This window comes from Peromyscus californicus, unplaced genomic scaffold (assembly GCF_007827085.1).
Source record: "Peromyscus californicus insignis strain IS unplaced genomic scaffold, ASM782708v3 Scaffold_15__1_contigs__length_86483966, whole genome shotgun sequence".
NCBI lineage: Eukaryota > Metazoa > Chordata > Mammalia > Rodentia > Cricetidae > Peromyscus > Peromyscus californicus.
Window position 1 is genome coordinate 70,749,029 of NW_026294447.1, and position 18,224 is coordinate 70,767,252.

Genomic DNA, 18,224 nt, shown 5'->3' on the forward strand with positions numbered 1-18,224 from the left:
TTTAAACATTTTTTCTTCTATAATTTATTTATTTTTTAAAATTTTATGCGCATTAGTGTTTTGCCTGCATGTATAGCTGTGTGAGGGTGTCAGATCTTGGAGTTATAGACAGTTGTTAGCTGCCCTGTGGGTGCTGGGAATTGAACCCAGGTCCTCTGGAAGACAGCCCAAACTCAGCACTTTCTCTGTAACTGAGGCTTATCTTGAACCCCCCCCCCCCCATCCTCCCGCTTATACCTCCTCAGTTCTAGAATTACAGGCTTGAGCCGCCGTATTTGGCTGGGAAACAGATTATATGTTTATTTTTGTAGCGCTGGGGACTGAACCGAGGGCTTTATGTATTCCAGGCGAGCCCTTTACCACTGAGCTACAACTACCTGACTTAAAAATCACTTTGGGGAGAGAAGGAACGTCCTGGAGAGATGGCTCAGAGGTTACAAGCACTGGCTGCTCTTTCAGAGGCTCGGGGTCTGTAACTTGAGTTCCAGGGACTCCGATGCCCTCTTCTGGCCTCTGCAAGCACCAGGTACGCACGTGGTACTCAGACATACATGCAGGCAAAACATCCATATACATGAAATATATTTTTTTAAATCATGGAAATCGTGCCGGGACCAACGAGCTGGTTCACCCGGTGAAGGCTCTTGCCGCCAATCCTGACAACCTGAGTTTGCTCCCCAGGAACCCTCAGGATGGAAGGAGAACACTGACTCCTTGAAGTGGTCCTCTGACTTCCACCCTTGTGCCCTGGCTCACGTGACTCGCGTGGGCACACACCTACGCACACTGAAGATCACGCTGGCTTCTCTGGGAGAAATTTACACGGCTAACTACCAGTTGTCAAAAGAAACCTCCCAGACCCAGTGGGGACGCTCTAGCCGCCGTGCCAGCTCCGTACATCCTGGCCATTCTCTTGCCCTTTCCGGAAAGCCCGCGCTTCCGGGAGCGGCCGCGGCGCCCGAGCCGTCCTCTCTATCCGCCGCGTCTCTGTGGTCGCTGGAGTCCCTCCCCTTTTCCTCCCGGGGCGGGACCCCGAGCGCCGCCGCGGACTCTGCCCGGGGTGGACACGGGGCTAGCTCGGCCAGCTCTTGGCTCGCATCCCGGGTTATGGCGGTCCCAGGGCCCAGAGCCCGAGCTGGCGCCAGGTGAGCAGGGCTAGTGAGGACGGCCGGGTTGGTGGGGACGCCCTGCCTGGGCAGCGGGGAAGAGGCTGCTGCCCCCGCCGGGCCCTCTCTGGCAACTGTCCTTGGAGTTCTCGGCGCTCTTTGGAACCCCGGCTTCCCAGAATGGAGTTGACGCTGCTTCATTCTTGGTATTGCGGACACCCCTCCTCTGCTATCTTTCTCCCGTGGTTCGCATTCTCAATCCCAATCCGCTCCTCGGACACCAACCCCCCCCCCCCCGCCCGCCCCGTATTAATTTTTTTCAGACTCCCTCACTTAGATTGTCATGTTACCTTAAATATATGTATTGATTTTGAATTCATGTAAGTAATATGTTGTGATTTGGGTTTGTTGTTGTTGTTTGTTTGTTTTGTTTTTCAAGACAGGGCTTCTCTGTGTAAAAGCTCTCTGGCTGTCCTGGAATTCACTTTGTAGACCAGGCTGGCCTCGAACTCACAGAGATCCACCTGCCTCTGCCTCCCGAATGCTTGGGATTGAAGGCGTGCGCCACCATCGTCTGGCTTATATGTTGTGATTTTTAAAACAGAAAAAAAAAAAAAAAAAAAAGAAAAAAGAAAAGAAACACCAAAAACTTAAAACTGAGCTTTGGGTTTTGAGGTCATCTGAGCAATAAGAGTTTTCACTCCTGAGTGTTGCCTGGTATCACCCTTCTTACTTAGACTATTTTGCCCATTTCCCTAGTAATGGACACCTAGATTATTTCCAATACTTAAAGCACCACAAAATATGCTGTAATGAATATTCCGGCAGTTGTCTCTTGGTAGATATTGCTGAATTTTCTCTGGGCTATCCACCTGCAAATAAGATGCTGAGCCATACTTAATTCCACAAGGTTATTGTGTGGAGTGGTCACGACCAGTTTATACTTCCCGACAGCAGTATATAAAGGTTCTGGTTTCCCTTATTTCCATCCCCAATATTTGGTATTGTTTGGGTTTTTTTTGTTTGTTTTTAATATGTATCAATCTGATGTGTGTAAGATAGTGTTCTATTATGCTAGCCTTATTTTTATTTTATTAGTGTGTGTGTATGTGTGTGTGTGTGTGAGATGTGTATGCTGTGACACATGTATGGAAGTCAGGGAGTAACTTTTAGGAGTTGGTTCTTTCTTTCTACACTGTGATCTGGGGATAGAATTCAGGTCTTAAAGACAAACACTTGTACTGACTGAGCCATCTTGTCATGTGTTAGGCTTGTGGATTGCCCCTTTCGTAGACTACTTGTTTATATGCTTTCTCCACTTTCCTGTGAAGTAGCCTGACTTGCAAAATTCCTTGCATGCTCCAGATTGTAATTTCTTACAACTTTCATTCTGTAAATACCTTCTCTCGCTTAACCAAAATCTGTGGTACTGTGTTGAGTAAAAAATACTTCATTATAAATTAAGCCCATTGCCGGGCGGTGGTGGCGCACGCCTTTAATCCCAGCACTCGGGAGGCAGAGCCAGGTGGATCTCTGTGAGTTCGAGGCCAGCCTGGACTACCAAGTGAGTTCCAGGACAGGCGCAAAGCTACACAGAGAAACCCTGTCTCGAAAAACCAAAAAAAAATAAATAAATAAAATAAATAAATAAATTAAGCCCATCAGTTTTACCCTGTACTGCTTGTAGATTTAGGGTCTTATTTGGGAAATGTCTTCCCACTCCATCATTGTTAAGGTATCTTCATTAAAATATCTTTTTTGTTGTTACATTTGCTTTTATTAGGTTAGTAGTGTCACTTTTTACACCGATATCCATCTAGCTACCATCTTCAGTATCCATAAGCCAATCTTCGTGCAAAGCCTGGACCCTCAGTAAATGACGAGGCTAAGCCCGATACCTCCTGTGAGGCTGGACTGTCCTCTGAACCTTCTCTCCATGTCTGACTTTCTGCAGGCCCAAGTTAGATCTGCAACTTGTTCAGCGGTTCCTGAGGATACAGAAGGTTTTCTTCCCTTCTTGGTCATCACAGAATGTCTTAATGTTCGTGACGCTCTTGTGTGTGACCCTCTTGGGTGAGTGAATGGGCTTTGGGGGATGGGAAAGAGCCTGGGTTTAGGATTCCTTTCCTTGTCTCTGGCAGGAGGAAATGTCTTTCCTTTCCCCTGTGATTTCTGGCTCCTCTCCCTCCCCACAGAGCAACTGGTGATCTACCAAGTTGGCCTGATCCCCAGTCAGTATTACGGGGTCTTGGGAAACAAAGACCTGGATGGATTTAAGGGACTGACCTTCCTGGCCGTGGCACTCATTGTTCTCAACTCCACCGTAAGGACTCTCCCTTTCCCTGTGGTCCCCCTTCTCCAGTCTAGTGCAATGCCTGGTGGGACTTAGTTAATATTCAGGAAGCAGGAACCAAGCTCTGAGTGTGTTTCTGCCCCTTTCTGGGAATTAGAGCTTTGTTTCCCTGCAGGTCAGAACCTGAGGCAGGGCCATGATCTTGCTGTTGGCCTACTTGGGATGAACTTCCTGGTTTAGCATTCAGTGGAAACAGTCAAGGTCCCTTCCCATCCCAGAAGTCTCATTTCAGGGAGCTCAGGACACTTTAAAACTTGGATCTGCAGCCGGAGAGCTGGCTGCTCCTTCTCTGGCAGCTGAGGCTGTGACTCATACCTCCAACCTTCCACCTGCTTCTTTCTTGTCCCCTAGCTGCCTTCCACAACTTGAGTTGGCAACACCCTGCTTGTCTTCCATGGTACCTTTATTGGCACTCTCTTGAGTCTTCCTCAACTTTCTTTTTCTTTCCCCCATCAAAGTCAACCCTGTCTCCGTCTGCACTTCCTCTTTGAGTTGACAGCTGCCGCCACGCTCCTTACGCCCTTGTGATGCCCTTGTGATCGTCTGCTCGCTGGCTGGATTGTGAACTTGTCATTTCCCTAGTGCTTAGCGTGAGGCTCTTCAGAAGTGGCAGGCGATGGAGCAAGGCTCTACCAAGACCCAGCCTGATGCCCTCTGTCAGGCTGGACCAGCAGTTTCCTGGGGCTGCCCTTTCTTGTCCTCATGGGGCCATTTGGGTGTGCTTTCAGTCAGTAAGACCTAAGACATGTGGAGGTCTCTTCCATGCTTGGGGACAGAGGGGGTAAATCATAAATGGAGCAGACCATACGGTGTCCTGTCTCCAGCAGCACCCCTGCTCTCTGTGAGACACTCACTGCAGAAAGGGGCCTGAGGGGGCCTGCCTTTGGTAAGCTCGTTGAGATTTGTTGAAGGACTAGGCACATGAGCAAATGGGGAAGGGGAGTCTCGTGATCTGAAGCCTTACCAGGGAACTGTGCTGAAATGATCCGAGTGGATTCTGCCTTATCAGCAGAAGCTCCTGCCGGCTCTGAGCTTTGAGCCTAGACTTGCAGGAAGCCATCCTTTCCTCCCCTCCCTTTGCCCTGCCCCCCCCCCAACCCCCACCCCGTGCACAGCTGAAGAGCTTTGACCAGTTCACCTGCAACCTGCTGTATGTGAGCTGGAGGAAGGACCTCACCGAGCACCTGCACAACCTGTACTTCCGGGCCCGAGTGTACTACACCCTGAACGTGCTGCGGGATGACATCGATAATCCGTAGGCACCCCTCTCCATCTTTGCTGCCTCCTGAGTGTCCCAGGCAGCTAGCTTAGTCCTGCAGACTCCTGGCCACGCTCACCTGCAGGAGGCCAGTGTGGCCGCCCGGAGCTGCTGTGTAGGGAGGGTGTTCTGCAGAGAGACTGTGGGGCCGAGAATAGGGTGCTAAAAGGAAGAGATTGGGAGCAATTCCCTTTAGTCCGTTTGATATATTGAGTTGAAGCAAGTGAAGAAAGCATCCTTGCCAGGAAACAAGTTCTTGGATGTGCAGCCGTACAGGGCAGAAGAAAAAGAAAGTGACTATTGCTGTCTGGGTTTCAGATCCCTATTCCCTCCCCTCCTTGCGTCTAGCTCTTATGTTCAGTAAGTCCCACCTTCATCTTCTGTCCAGAGACGATCATAGTGGTTCCTGTCTCAAGGATGTAGTGAGGGTGAACTAAGACCCGACCTCAAGTGTTTCAGTGTAAGCTGTAATTTTAGAGATGAGGGATTGTGAGCGGCCTGTCCCGGCTCATGTCTCTCACTGGGAATAGGAGTCAGTGTGGCCCCGGTGGTGAGACGAGACCTGTGGGATCTCCCCCTCACACTTAGGCCTTCCCCACCCACCACGTCACAGCAGGTGCTGCCTGCCCGAGGTGACTTTTCCTCATCTCAGGCTGAGCTTCTCAGTGAAGGGCCTGAGAAGATGGCCTCTTCGTGATGACTCAGCCCTGGTGAAGCTGTCACAACCAGCTCCTGACCTGGAGTAACCTCAGGTCCATAGAGAGATACAGGAGGATTGAGATTAAGGAGACCATGTTCCCGACCATGCAGGAAGACAGCTCTAGCCTCAGATTTTCCTTGGATCTTCAGATGGCTTTTTTCCCCCTCCCATGTAGGGTAAATTGAGACAGCTGTCTCGAATCCTGGCTAGAGTCTAAGGACTATTTGGGTCCGTCTAAGTCAGGGTGAGAAGTGGAGGTTCCCCGCCCGCTGGGCTCAGCCCCTCTGTCCTTGGCTGCAGGGACCAGCGCATCAGCCAGGATGTGGAGCGGTTCTGCAGGCAACTCAGCAGCATGACCAGCAAGCTGATCATCTCCCCCTTCACTCTGGCCTACTACACCTACCAGTGCTTCCAAAGGTGCAGCCTCTGCCTCCAGGGGCCCTCCTCCCCAGCCTGGTGTTTACCCAGAGCCTCCCACACCCAGGGCAGGACAGGGTCCAAGGGAGGCTCATCTTTCCCACCCGCACCCCAGGGAGACTTCCCAGCTCACGTGCTCATGACCCTGTCCCCTCTTTGGTCCTGTTACACGGTATTTCACTGTCAGGGACCCTGGCTCCATAGCTTTAGCCAGGTGTCAGGTGTCACAGTGACGCAGAGATCGAACAGGGGCTACCTGAGAGGGATGAGGGCAGGAAGGAGGTTCGCAGAGCTACCTGCGATGTGGCATCCCACATCCTCTCTCACCCTTCCTTTCTCTCTGCCGTTCAGCACAGGCTGGCTTGGGCCTGTGAGCATCTTTGGGTATTTCATCCTGGGAACCATGGTGAACAAAACTTTGATGGGGCCCATCGTGACAAAGCTGGTACAGCAGGAGAAGCTGGAGGGGGATTTTCGGTGAGTCTTCTTGGTTGAGATTAAGGGGCAGGGTAGCTGCTGTGCCAGCCACTCGCCATGTGTGACCTCGTGGGGGACCCAGGTGTCATATGCCTCTTGAGATTTCCGTTCTCTCATCTCTGAAGTGAACGATGTGCTTGTCCACTGAGAGAACTGTGAGAATTAAGGACATCATGCGTGTCAAGCAGTAAGAAAGGTGTGGGTTGGCCATCACCAGCATCTTCCGGGGCCTTCTCACAAGCTCATGGTCTAATTGCCCAGTCTCTTGGGCTAGCAGCTGATCTACAGCCTGCCCCTGCCCTGTGCTTCTTGCCTTGGTTAAGCTAGGCCTCGGGGAGGAGGTCCCATCGGCAAGAATACACTTGTCCCATCCCAGAAAGCTGAAGTCAGCACAGAGCTGAGGTCAGCGCTGTTTGTACAGCTCCTGCTGCTCCACCCAAGCCCCCGGGGTTTTTTACCCCTGTGACAGTCCAGGGACAGGCAGCCACAGTGCTGAGGGAGCGTGGGAGTGGGCTTCCTCTCCATCCAGGGCTCCCGGCCTCAGCACGTGTTCCCCTTCTGTCTGCCCAGGTTCAAGCACATGCAGATTCGAGTGAATGCCGAGCCTGCAGCTTTCTACAGGTGAGTCAAGTGGAGGAGGTTCCCCTCCTCCCCACAGTTAGTATCAGGACAGGAAAGGTAAAGTCCACAACCATCCTGGCACCGTAGAGCTTGTCACATTTAGTGACCCTCTCCCCAGCCTTCTCCCTGTGCTCCGGCATAGCGACTGCTTCTGGAACTGGTGGCTTCCTCAGTCTCAGTGGCCTAACATGGGGTCTAACATGGCCAAGGAATAAAGAGTGGGTGGCTTCATCTGGATTGAGGTACTGCCTTTGTCTCTTTGCCTGTCTGTGGAAAGGCTTCCTTTTGTCTCGGCAGTGTGGGGGTGGGGTGGGGGATAGGCTTCTCACAAAGGTCACATCTGCTCGCCCCACTTGCTGGAGCCTCAGGCCTGGTGTCTTGCTGGGTGTTGTGAGGTCCCTTCCCTCCTGGACCAGGGCAGGTCCTGATGTCGGTGTCCAGGCTGGTGGCATAGGCTGTATTTAAGAAGTTGAGGGGCTGGAGAGATGGCTCAGAGGTTAAGAGAGTTGACTGTTCTTCCAGAGGTTCTGAGTTCAATTCCCAGCAACCACATGGTAGCTCACAACCATCTGTAATGAGATCCGATGTCCTCTTCTGGCCTGCAGGCAAATATACAGACAGCACACTGTATACATAATAAATAAAAACTTGGCAAAAAAAAAAAAGAAGTTGAATTAGTCCCTGAATCACCTGTGCATGGGGTGGATTTAATAGATCCCTTGCTCTCGAACAGTCTCTACTGCAGTTGGCAGTCACCTCCGTGTGGGGACACCAGGAACACTAAGAATCTGAGATGAGCCAGGAGGGCATGGCGGCTCACACCTTTAATCCAGTACTCAGAAGCAGGTAGACCTCCATGAGTTGAAGCCAGCCGGGGTACATAGTGAGACTCTCAAAAAAAAAAGGAACCTAAGCCGGCTTCTGGTGGTGCATCTGCTTTGGATCCTGCAGCTTCTGCTGGTGAGATCCGACAAGGCAGCTCTTACAGCTGCAGACGGGTTCTGCTGACTCTGCAACATTCAAAAACGCCCCCCCTTCTTCCCTCCAACTTTTCTTTTGGAGAATTTCCGCCTGTGTTTGAAGCCTTAGGTTACCTCCCCGGTGGGGTTGGGGATGTAGCTCAGTGGTAGAGTGCTTGCCTCGCAAGCCCAAGGCCCTGGGTTCGGTCCTCAGCTCCGGAAAATTAAAAAAAAAAAAGTTACCTCCCGGGCAGCTGCCCTGGACTCCCTTAGTGGACACGCCTGTTGGTTGCCGTAGTCCTGAGGACACACTTGACACTCCACATTTCTAGTGGCAGGACCACCTGGGCCACCTGCCATCCACTGCGAGTTTCTTAAAGGAAGGAAAGGAACTGTTTGTTCCCTTGCACTGTGTAGCTAGAGTTTTCCTGACGGCCAGCATGGAGTCTGGTGTGCAGTGACTGCTCCGTTTCATTTGCTTAGTCATAGTAGCTCTTGAGGTTGGCGGTTGTAGCTCAGTGGTAGAACACTTACCTAGCATGAGCACTGTCCTGAGTTCTAGCCCCTGCACTGTAGTAGTAATAATAATAATTAATAATAATAACAACAGCAATACTAATAGCTCTTATTTACTCAGGGTCCCTCGTGTGCATGGTACTTTATATTCGGAAAGTCTAGGGCTAGAGGTGTGGATCAGCTGGCAGAGTGCTTGCCTGGCATGCCTGAGTCCCTGGGTTGAGTCCCCAGCACCACATAAACCAGGTGTGGTAGCACATGGCTGGAGTCCTACCATTTAGGAGGTAGAGGCCGGCAGTAATTCAAGATCATTCTGGCTATATGGCATGTTAAGGGCTGGCCTGGATGCATGAGACTGTGTCAAAAAAGAAAAAAAAAAAAAAAAACAGAACTCTTTTTTCTTTTAAATTCAATTGCTTTGAATTTTTTTTAATTTTTTAAAAAAATTTTTATTTACTTTATTCGAGTGTGTGTGTATGTGTGCTGGTGTCATTAGGGCCCAGAAGTAGGCAGTTGTGAGCTGCCTCCTGTGGGTGCTGAGATTGGATTGGCACCCACTGGAAGAGCAAGGATGCTCTTAACCACTGAGCCAGGCCTCCAGCCCCCTACCGCCTCCCTCTGTAGCCCTGGCTGTCCTGGAACTCTCTCTGTAAACAGGGTGGCCTCGAGCTCACAGAGCTCTGCTTCCCAAGTGCTGGCATTACAGGCGTGCACCCCTACGCTAGGCTATAGGTTTTTAAGATTTACTCATTTTATGTGTGTGAGTGCTTTGCTTGCGTGTCCATCTGCTCCATGTGTGTGCCTGGTGCCTGCTGAGGTCAGAAGAGGCAGTCAGGTCCCCTGGAACTGGAGTTAGAAGCAGTTGTGAGCTGCCATGTGGGTGCTGGGAATTGAACCCAGGTCCTCTATAAGGGCAAAAGCCCTGAGCCTTCTCTTCAGCATCCCCCAACAGAACTCTGAGATCACGATCTAACTTTCTATGTAGTCGTCACTAGTTCAGTTTTAAAGCAAGGAACAGGTGTTCAGTAACTGATTTCAGTAGACACCAGCCAGAGTTTTGGATTGGAACCAGGCCTGGCCAACTTCAGAGTTCATGACCACAGACTGGGTCACGGGGCTCAAGCTGTGGGTAGGTGCTCATGGAAGGAAGTGTCTGAGGCTAAGATCGTTTGCATGGGCTTGGTCTCTAAAGGAGGCCATGGCAGCGGCAGTGACGGTGCCCCAGCCTCGCTGAGCCCCGGCAGGTCCTATAGACACCTCATCCTCTTCCACCAGAGCTGGACTCGTAGAGCACATGAGGACGGACCGCAGGCTGCAGAGACTCCTTCAAACCCAGAGAGAGCTGATGTCCAGGGAGCTCTGGCTGTACAGTAGGCAGAGGGGCCCTGGGAGGTGGGACCCCAGGATGGGGATGGTGCCATTAACACTTCACTTGCTTACCACCCTACTGTCTGCCTGCCCTGGTGGGGGATCCATTTACTGAAAGGATTAACCAGGGGGAGCCCCTGCCTTTGCTGTGGGTATCCTAGGGGAATGGAGATCTGGAGGAAGTGTGACCTTCCTTGGCTTCCTGCTCCCCAGCCTGAGTTATGTCCCCCGCAGAAGACATGAGCGACTCCTGGGTCTCACGAAATCTGTTTCCCGCAGTTGGTATCAACACCTTTGATTATCTGGGCAGCATTCTGAGTTACGTTGTCATCGCCATCCCTATCTTCAGTGGGATCTATGGAGACCTGAGCCTCACAGAGCTCAGCACCCTGGTCAGCAAGGTGAGGTCCCTTCTGATAAACCCTTACCCTGTGGCCAGTGCCTGGGGCCTGCACTAACTGCTCTCCGTCCTGACCAGAATGCCTTTGTGTGCATCTACCTCATCAATTGCTTCACCCAGCTCATTGACCTGTCCACCACATTCTCCGATGTTGCCGGTTACACACACAGGTGAGCAGAGTGTGTGCCATTAGGAAATGCTGAGTGGGAAAAGGACAGAATCCCACCGTGTGTTAATGGGCGTGAGACAGGAGGGAGCTTCCCCTTCACCTGGCATCTGGATCCTGACTTTGTTCTTACTTTCTTTGCCAGGATTGGAGAGCTTCAGGAGGCCCTGCTGGACATGTCCCGAAAATCACAAGACTGCGAGAGCCTAGGCGAGAGTGAGTGGGATTTGAACAAGTGAGTACCGAGCTGTGGTGTGGGTGGACGAACGCAGTAGTCAGCAGCTGGTTTTGATGTGGAGCCCCTCCCGCTAGGCAGCAGAGTTATAAGGAGTGGGTGGAAGCAGTCTCCATGCTGTATCAAGTGCATTATTAGTGTGCGCTGTCGGCTGACACCTTCATTCTGGCACCCGTTGTATAGATTGCCATCATTCTCCAGCCGGAAAAAGCAGACGTACACACCTTCTGCCTGGCATCCTAACAAAACAAAGAGCCAGGCATGGATGGTGGCTTACACTTTTAATCCCAGTATTTAGGAGGCTGAGGTAGGACTGTTTTGAGTTTAAGGCCACCCCGAACTACATGAAGAGACCCTGCCTAAATAAAATACATATTGTTTTATTCATTTATCAATAAAAATTATATAAAATAAATAAATAAGAAAGAGAAGGGGTTGGGGATTTAGCTCAGTGGTAAAGCGCTTGCCTGGCAAGCGCAAGGCCCTGGGTTCGGTCCTCAGCTCCGGGGGAAAAAAAAAAAAAGAAAGAGAAGAGGGGTTGGGAGATGTCTCAGTGGGTAAAGTGCTTGAGGATCAGCCAGGTGGTGGTGGCGGCGCACATCTTTAATCCCAGCACTCGGGAGGCAGAGAGCCAGTCGGATCTCTGTGAGTTCGAGGCCAGCCTGGGCTACAGAGCGAGTTCCAGGAAAGGCGCAAAAATACACAGAGAAACCCTGTCCCGAAAACCAAAAAACAAACAAAAAGTGCTTGATTATCTGCGGTCCAGTCTTTGGCGACCACATGGAAGCCAGGTATGGCAGCGTGTTCCTATAGAACTAGAGCAGGGTGGTTGGGAACAGGCAGATCTCAAGGGTTCAATGTCTAGTCAGCCTTGGCAAACAGTGAACTCCAGGTTTGGTGGGAGACTGTCTCAAAGGAGGAACACATGACATGACCTGTGGCGCCACATGGCATGACCTGTGGCGTCACATGACATGACCTGTGGCGTCACATGGCATGACCTGTGGCGTCACATGATATGACCTGTGGCGTCACATGATATGACCTGTGGCATCACATGACAGGACCTGTGGTGTCACATGACATGACCTGTGGCATCGCATGCGTATGCACGTGCACAAACTTGCACGCACCACACAGGACAAAAGTAGTATTTTGCTTTTTAAAAGAAGAACAAAGGTCTGAATAATGCCCTCCTTACCTCTTCTTTCCGCTGAGCCCGCCACTCTCCCCCACCGCTGTCCCTTTCCTAGGGTGCCCCTTGTTTCATGCCTCCCTCAGACCCAGAGATGTCTTTTTTCATGTATGTCTGGGGTCCCGCAATGTTTCTGGCTCCCTGTTTCTTCTCACGGGCAAGTTGCCTGACTGTTCCGAGTATCATTGCCTTGATCTCCAGAAAGGATACTAACGAAATCTTTCTTGGAAGTAAAGATTAGATATGGCCCTTGGAAAGTGCTTGGACAGTGGCCACCAGTAAGATTCCAAAAATGGAAATATGGCTGAGTGTGACCCATGCCTTCAATCCTAGGACACAGGAAGCAGAGGATCTCTGAGTTGGAGGCCACCCTGGTCCACATAGCAAGTTCCAGGATGGCTTGGGCTACACAAACCACAACAAAAAAGACAAACGATAGCCCCACTAACCCTAGAATGAAGCTGTGTAGCCATGGGCAAGTCACTTGGCCATCCCAGCAGGTTTCCTCTGTCTGCCAAGCAGGGCAGCATTTACCGTTCATGTGCCAAGACTGATTAAGATCAGTCACGTAGGGGCTGTCACAGTAGGTTACAAGTTAGTGCTCCTGCGGCATGTCCACGCTAATTCCTAGGCTGCCATGACATTCTACCACAGACTGGCTTAGATGACAGAAAGTTTCTCACAGTTCTGCAAACTAGAAATTCAAGGTCTAGGTTAGAGTGGGTGGGTTTGGTTTCGGGAGAGGCATCGTTCTTGGCTCACGGAGGGTTAGTTAAATGTTGGTTGTCACTTGGCCTCTCGGTATGCCCTATCCCTGGGGTCCAGCTAGCAGCCTCATCTCCACATGCTTTTACACCCTGAGGCCTGGGGAGTTTGAAGGCCCCCGGGACAAAGGTGATATACCTCTAGGCCAAGCGCACGTTCCTGGTACTACTCACATGGCCTCTCTTCCCACCTCCCTTTGCTGCCCTAGGGCCCCAGGGTGGCCAATAGCAGAGCCATCAGACACAGCTTTCCTGCTTGACCGGGTTTCCATCATGGCCCCCTCCTCTGACAAGCCCCTGATCAAGGACCTGAGCTTGAAGATCTGTGAGGGGCAGAGCCTGCTCATCACGGGCAACACAGGCACCGGCAAGACCTCCCTGCTGCGGGTGCTGGGAGGCCTGTGGGAGAGCATGAAGGGTGAGCCATCCCTCCCGCCTCCCATGCAGCCGTGGCCCCGTTGGGCAGTGTGGCGGGAAGCGGGTGAGAGGAGAGAAAAGGCAGGCACCTTCTCTGCGAGGTCTGCCAATGGAGGCTTCTGTGGGCTCTGCAGGCTCAGTGCAGATGCTGACTGATTTTGGGCCCCACGGGGTGCTGTTCCTGCCACAGAAGCCATTCTTCACTGATGGGACGCTTCGGGAGCAGGTCAGCAGGGCCGGGGTCCACTCCTCCAACCTCATGCCATCCACTTGTATCTAGGGCGTCTAGCAGTGTGCCAGGCCTCAGGCCCTAGGAGGCTAGGGACAATAAAATGTTCATGCCTGGGAGCCCCCCGCTTCTGAGAACCTACTGCGCAGTATTTATGGGCTGGACCCGGAGTCACTTCCCTGGGGTGTCTAGCCAGTTACCCCGTTTGTCTGTTGGCCATCAGAGTGTGCCCTCAGGAGGCTCCAAGACTCTTCCTCCCCAGCACACTTCCGAAGGCCGCTGTTGCCTCACCGGCTGCCTCTGTGGCTCTCCTGCTGGACCCTCAGGCTGCTCTCCCCCCTCTGTGGGCGGTTCCTAGGAGTGCTGAGGGGTGGGACTGAGTTCGGTGTCTCTCACCCCCTGACCTAGCCAGAGATGTTCTTGTTTCAGGTGATCTATCCCCTGAAGGAGATCTACCCCGACTCAGGTGAGCTGCCCCTCCTCGATCGATCGAATCTTCTCATCACTGTGCCCCTGCTCTGCCTGACTGGCCTCCCCTGTGCCTGAAGAGTGTCTAGCCAGGCTGTTGGTTTCAAGTTGGGTCTTATCCTTTATCTGCTCACTATTTTGGGGTCCTCTCCTTGTCCGGTCTTCCTTTCCTGAGGAGAGACACCCACTGGAGGAGGGAAGTGAATATTCCCTTCACGGGCCCTTCTGCCGCGAGGTTTGTCCTGGGGAGTCTGCCCCTGCTGTGATGCGTGACCTCCATCCTGGCCAGCCTGAGGCCCCCCGTGTGCTGAGGAAGCCCCTGTTTTGCAGGTTCTGCTGATGATGAGAGAATCATGAGGTTCTTGGAGTTGGCAGGTCTGGTGAGTGGGACAGGGGCTGCGAGGACTCAGGCCCACCTGAGAGCACGGCCACCGGTCGCTCCTGGCCGGCAGAGACATTGACGTTTCTGGGGCAAAGGGTGGGAGTGCCAGTTGGCAGCAGGAGCTGCGGACGGGGCACAGGCACTCAGGAGCTGTGCTCTTGCTCTCCACGGAGATCTTATTTTCATTGCTGGTGTGTGTGTGTGTGTGTGTGTGTGTGTGTGTGTGTGTGTGTGTGTGTGTGTGTGTTAGACATGTGTGAGTGTGCATGCCACATCGTTCATGTGGAGGTCAGAGGACAACTTTGAACTCAGGTCTCTCCGTCTAGCTTTGTGTGGGTCCCAGGGATAGGGCTCAGGTTGCCAGGCAGGCTGGTGTGCCAAACACTCAACCCACTGAGTTTTCTCACCTCTGTGGAAAATTTTAGAACAGTAACAAAGCTGATGGAGTCTGTCAGCTTTTTCTTGTCCCCATACTCCAGCCAGCCTAGAGCATAAGTGATAACATCCCCCCCCCCCCCCGCTACCTCCCCCCCCCCCCCGAGGTATACCACTGTGGTGTCCGTCTCACAGACATTTGAGGTGGGGAGGAAGGACTACAGAAAACAGGGATGCACCTTGTGTGGACTTCCTGCCCTCTGTCTGTTACAGTCCAGCTTGGTGGCGAGGACGGGAGGTCTGGACCAGCAGGTGGATTGGAACTGGTAAGGATGAGCTGTTTCAGGCAGCTCCTCCGTGAAGACATGGGACCCAGCAGCCCTGTAAAGGGCTGGAATGGCTCCTGACCCCAGCAGCCGGCTGTTGGGCTGGTCCGCCAGTTGGGGATCTGTACCTCGAGTGTGGTTTGGGCCTCACCTATCATGTGGCTAAGCGGGAGGGCCTCTGTCCCGGAGCCAACCTCTGCAGTCAACTTGCTTCTTTCGAGACCTTATTCTCTGAAAAAGTCCAGCTGTCAGCTCTTTAAGGGCTCACTTCTCATTGCGTTTCCTAGGTATGATGTCCTGTCTCCAGGGGAGATGCAGAGACTGTCCTTCGCTCGCCTCTTCTACCTGCAGCCAAAGTACGCAGGTGAGGTCACCCCACGGGTGCACGTGCCCGGTGCTGTGTGTATTCACAGGCGCTCACAGCATGTGTTCACATCCACCTCTGCTCACCTGCGCATGGCTGGGCATCCCTGTGTCCCTTACCTGTGATGAGCCGTGCTTGGCACTTTGGCATAGTCCTGAGAATGTAAATACCCATTGTTAAGCTTCCTGCCATGGCAGCTTCGGTTAGAGGGGTTGGGGTTACAGCTCTTTGGGTTCTTCCATAGATGAGTGGGCATCCCCCGAGCTGTGCCTGGCAGGGGTATATATGTGTGGCAGGTATGGACGTCCTGGATCATACAGTCTTGGGACAGTGTTATTTAGCTGTAGGCAGCTGAGAGACCTGGGCAATGCTCACAGGTGTGTTCTCTGTCCTGGTGTGACTCTCTTGGACAGTCGTGTCCCTGAGGCAGGGATCCCGTAAGCCAGGGTATCTGTCAGTCCTCCACACCCCGGGGTGAACATGGGTTGGAAGAGTGACGGAGAGGGCAAGGGCAGGTCTGTGACCCCTTTCCACCGCATGCTGCCGCCAGTGCTTGACGAAGCCACCAGTGCCCTGACAGAGGAAGTGGAGAGTGAGCTCTATCGCATTGGCCAGCAACTGGGGATGACATTTGTCAGCGTGGGGCATCGGCCCAGCCTCGAGAAGGTACCCATGTCACAGGGACGGCCTGAGGAAGGTTGGGCCTGGCCAGGGCCCCTCAGACGAGGCCTTGGGCGGCAGAGGGAGCTGGGTGACTGCTCTGGCAGCCATCTGACCTCAGTGGGGTAATGGTCTCTTGCAGTTTCACTCCTGGGTTCTGAAACTCTGTGGAGGAGGAAGGTGGGAACTGACCAGAATCAAAATGGAGTGAAGCCAAACATGGATACACCAGGACAGCCAAGCTCTGGGCAGGCCTGCAGTGCCCGGGGCAGCCAAGCTCGGGGTAGGCCTGCAGTGCCCGGGGTAGACAAGCAGGGCTGATGAGACAGGAGGAGCCTCATATTCACCCTAGCAGCCTCAGGCCCTGCCCAGGGTCGGCCCTGCAGGGAACGCTGAGGTCTCCCCAGCACTCCCCCGTGATTTTTCACAAAAGCTGAATGAACTAAGAAGTGAAGGGTCAGAGTGGGACAGCTATTAGACTCAAGAAAGCGGATTCAACTTCAGTGACAGATTTTTTTAACTTTAATTAACCATTTGGATTTTATAAGTTTTAAAAAAAAAAAAAAAAGAATAAACATTAAAAACGTGGCTTTTCTCTACTGTAGAGTGATCTTTTTTGAGTGAGTCTCCAGACTTGTCCTTCACGGTTTGAAGGTACACTCTCCTGCCTCACACCTGCCGGGTGTTTCCACTCAACCTGTCCCTCCCCCTTCCACCAGACGTCTGGAGAGGACACAGCGTGACCAGTGCCCGGACCACTGACCCTTGGGACCCTCTGTCTCTGTTATCTTTGGCTTGTTCTGTTACTGGGAATTGAACCTACAGCCTTATGAATCTCAGGCAAGTGCTCTACTACTGAGCTACAGCCCTGTTGTCTTTATTATCTAACTCGGAAGAAAATAGTACCTTTCCCCTTACCAGGTAAAATAAGGTCGATGGGTTTGTTTTGGTTTGGTTTCTCCCACCCCAAAAATAAATAAATAAATTTAAAAAATAAAATAAAAAAATCTGTATTGTGGAACAAGAAAAAAAATTAAGCCAAGTGTGGTGTTGTATACCTGTAATCCTAAAAGTATGGTGGCAGAGGCCGGAGGATCATGAGTTGAGACTTGCCTGGGCTACATAATAAGACCCCTCAAGTTAAACAGACAAACCTCAAAAGCATAAAATAAAGTTATTGAACCCAAAGTCCTTTTTTTTCTTTTTTGCCAGATTTCTGTATTCTCTGTATGTATGTACTTATGTATTGCCCCAGTACGGAAAGATAGGACATTTTTTAAAACTTAAAAAAAAAAATCTATTAAATTTTTTCATACAATTTATTTTGATCTCCTTCTTGATCCTCTCCATGATTTTTGTTGTTGTTGTTGTTGTTTTTCCTGAGGTAGGATTTCTCTGTGTAGCCCTGGCTGTCCTGGAACTCAGTCTATAGACCAGGCTGGCCTCTGCCTTCTGAGTGCTGGGATTACAGGCTTGTACCACCACCACCCAGCTTTTGTTTTTGTTTTGAGACAGGGTCTCACTTTATAGCCTTGGCTAGTCTGGAATTCACTATTTAGACCACTTCTAGATTTGAACTCAGAGATCTGCCTGCCTCTGCCTCCTGAGTACTGGTATTAAAGGATTGTGCCACCATGCCCAACTTGGATGGGACCTTTAAACCAAATGGGGAAAAAAAGCTTTGCTTTTGTGTGTGTGTGTGTGTGTGTGTGTGTGTGTGTGTGTGTGTGTGTGTGCGCGTGCGTGCGTGTGTGTATGTGTGTGTGTTCATTCATGTGCACTCATGTGTGAACATGTTGTCATGGTCAGCTGACAACTTTCAGAAGTCCATTCTCTCCTTTCCCCACGTGAGCCCCGAGGATTGAGCTTAGCTGGTCAGGCCTGGGCGGCAGGCACCAGTTTATCGTCTTACTGGCCCAGAGGTGGACCCTTAGAGGTGCTGAGTCCAGAGTGCATCGCCCTCGGAATGCCCTGAGGCAGTCACAGCATAGATGGCTAATCGTAGAGGGGGGTGTCTGCTCCCTTCCCCCTCTGCCTCCTTCCTTTTCTCCCCCTCTCTTTATGTCCCCTGCCTTCCGTACTGTGACCCAGCAGGAAGCCCCTCTTCAGCCTTAGCTTGGCCAGTTTGCCAGTCCTGGAATAAACTACATTTTTTTACAAAAATAAACTATTTCCTGTGGTATTCTTTTAGACCAGTGGTTCTCAACAACCTTCCTCATGCTGTGACCCTTTAATACAGTCCCTCATGTTGTGGTGACCCCCCCAACCATAAAATTATTTTTGTTGCTACTTCGTAACTAATTTTGCTACTGTTATGAATCGCAGTGTACATATCTGTGTTTTTTGATGGTCTTAGGCGACCTTTGTGAAAGGATCTTTGACCGACCCCTGTAAAAGGGTCCTTCGATCCCAAAGGAGTTGGGACCTACAGGCTGTAAACCACTGTCTCAGAGAAACAGGAAGTAGAC

The 18,224-nt window shown here is 51.6% G+C and overlaps 1 protein-coding gene across 7 annotated transcripts; it reads left to right on the plus strand.

Moving 5' to 3' along the window:
* The first annotated feature begins 931 nt into the window (after positions 1–931).
* On the plus strand, positions 932–17,078 carry Abcd4 (ATP binding cassette subfamily D member 4). 7 transcript variants are annotated; one of them, XM_052739296.1, is made up of 19 exons: positions 938–1,145; positions 3,061–3,179; positions 3,302–3,429; positions 4,575–4,714; positions 5,718–5,834; positions 6,186–6,311; positions 6,882–6,932; positions 9,683–9,777; positions 10,055–10,176; positions 10,254–10,345; positions 10,487–10,576; positions 12,745–12,953; positions 13,087–13,178; positions 13,611–13,647; positions 13,980–14,029; positions 14,680–14,732; positions 15,020–15,096; positions 15,647–15,762; positions 15,899–17,078. In XM_052739296.1, exons 1-19 carry the CDS (start codon positions 1,108–1,110, stop codon positions 15,965–15,967), a joined length of 1,821 nt encoding a protein of 606 aa, XP_052595256.1. In that variant the 5' UTR covers positions 938–1,107; the 3' UTR covers positions 15,968–17,078. The 7 variants fall into 7 exon arrangements, with proteins under 7 accessions (XP_052595258.1, XP_052595256.1, XP_052595259.1 ...); XM_052739297.1 differs by lacking the exon at positions 938–1,145 and adding an exon at positions 1,190–1,312; XM_052739298.1 differs by lacking the exon at positions 15,899–17,078 and having other exon boundaries at positions 932–1,145; positions 15,020–15,088.
* Positions 17,079–18,224: the final 1,146 nt, after the last annotated feature.

Coding starts and splice junctions, on each gene's coding strand:
- Abcd4 (XM_052739296.1), top strand. CDS start 1,108: ATGGCGGTCCCAGGGCCCAGAGCCCGAGCTGGCGCCAG. Junction 6,312..6,881: donor AAGCTGGAGGGGGATTTTCG/GTGAGTCTTCTT, acceptor CTGTCTGCCCAG/GTTCAAGCACATGCAGATTC. Junction 15,763..15,898: donor ATCGGCCCAGCCTCGAGAAG/GTACCCATGTCA, acceptor GGTCTCTTGCAG/TTTCACTCCTGGGTTCTGAA.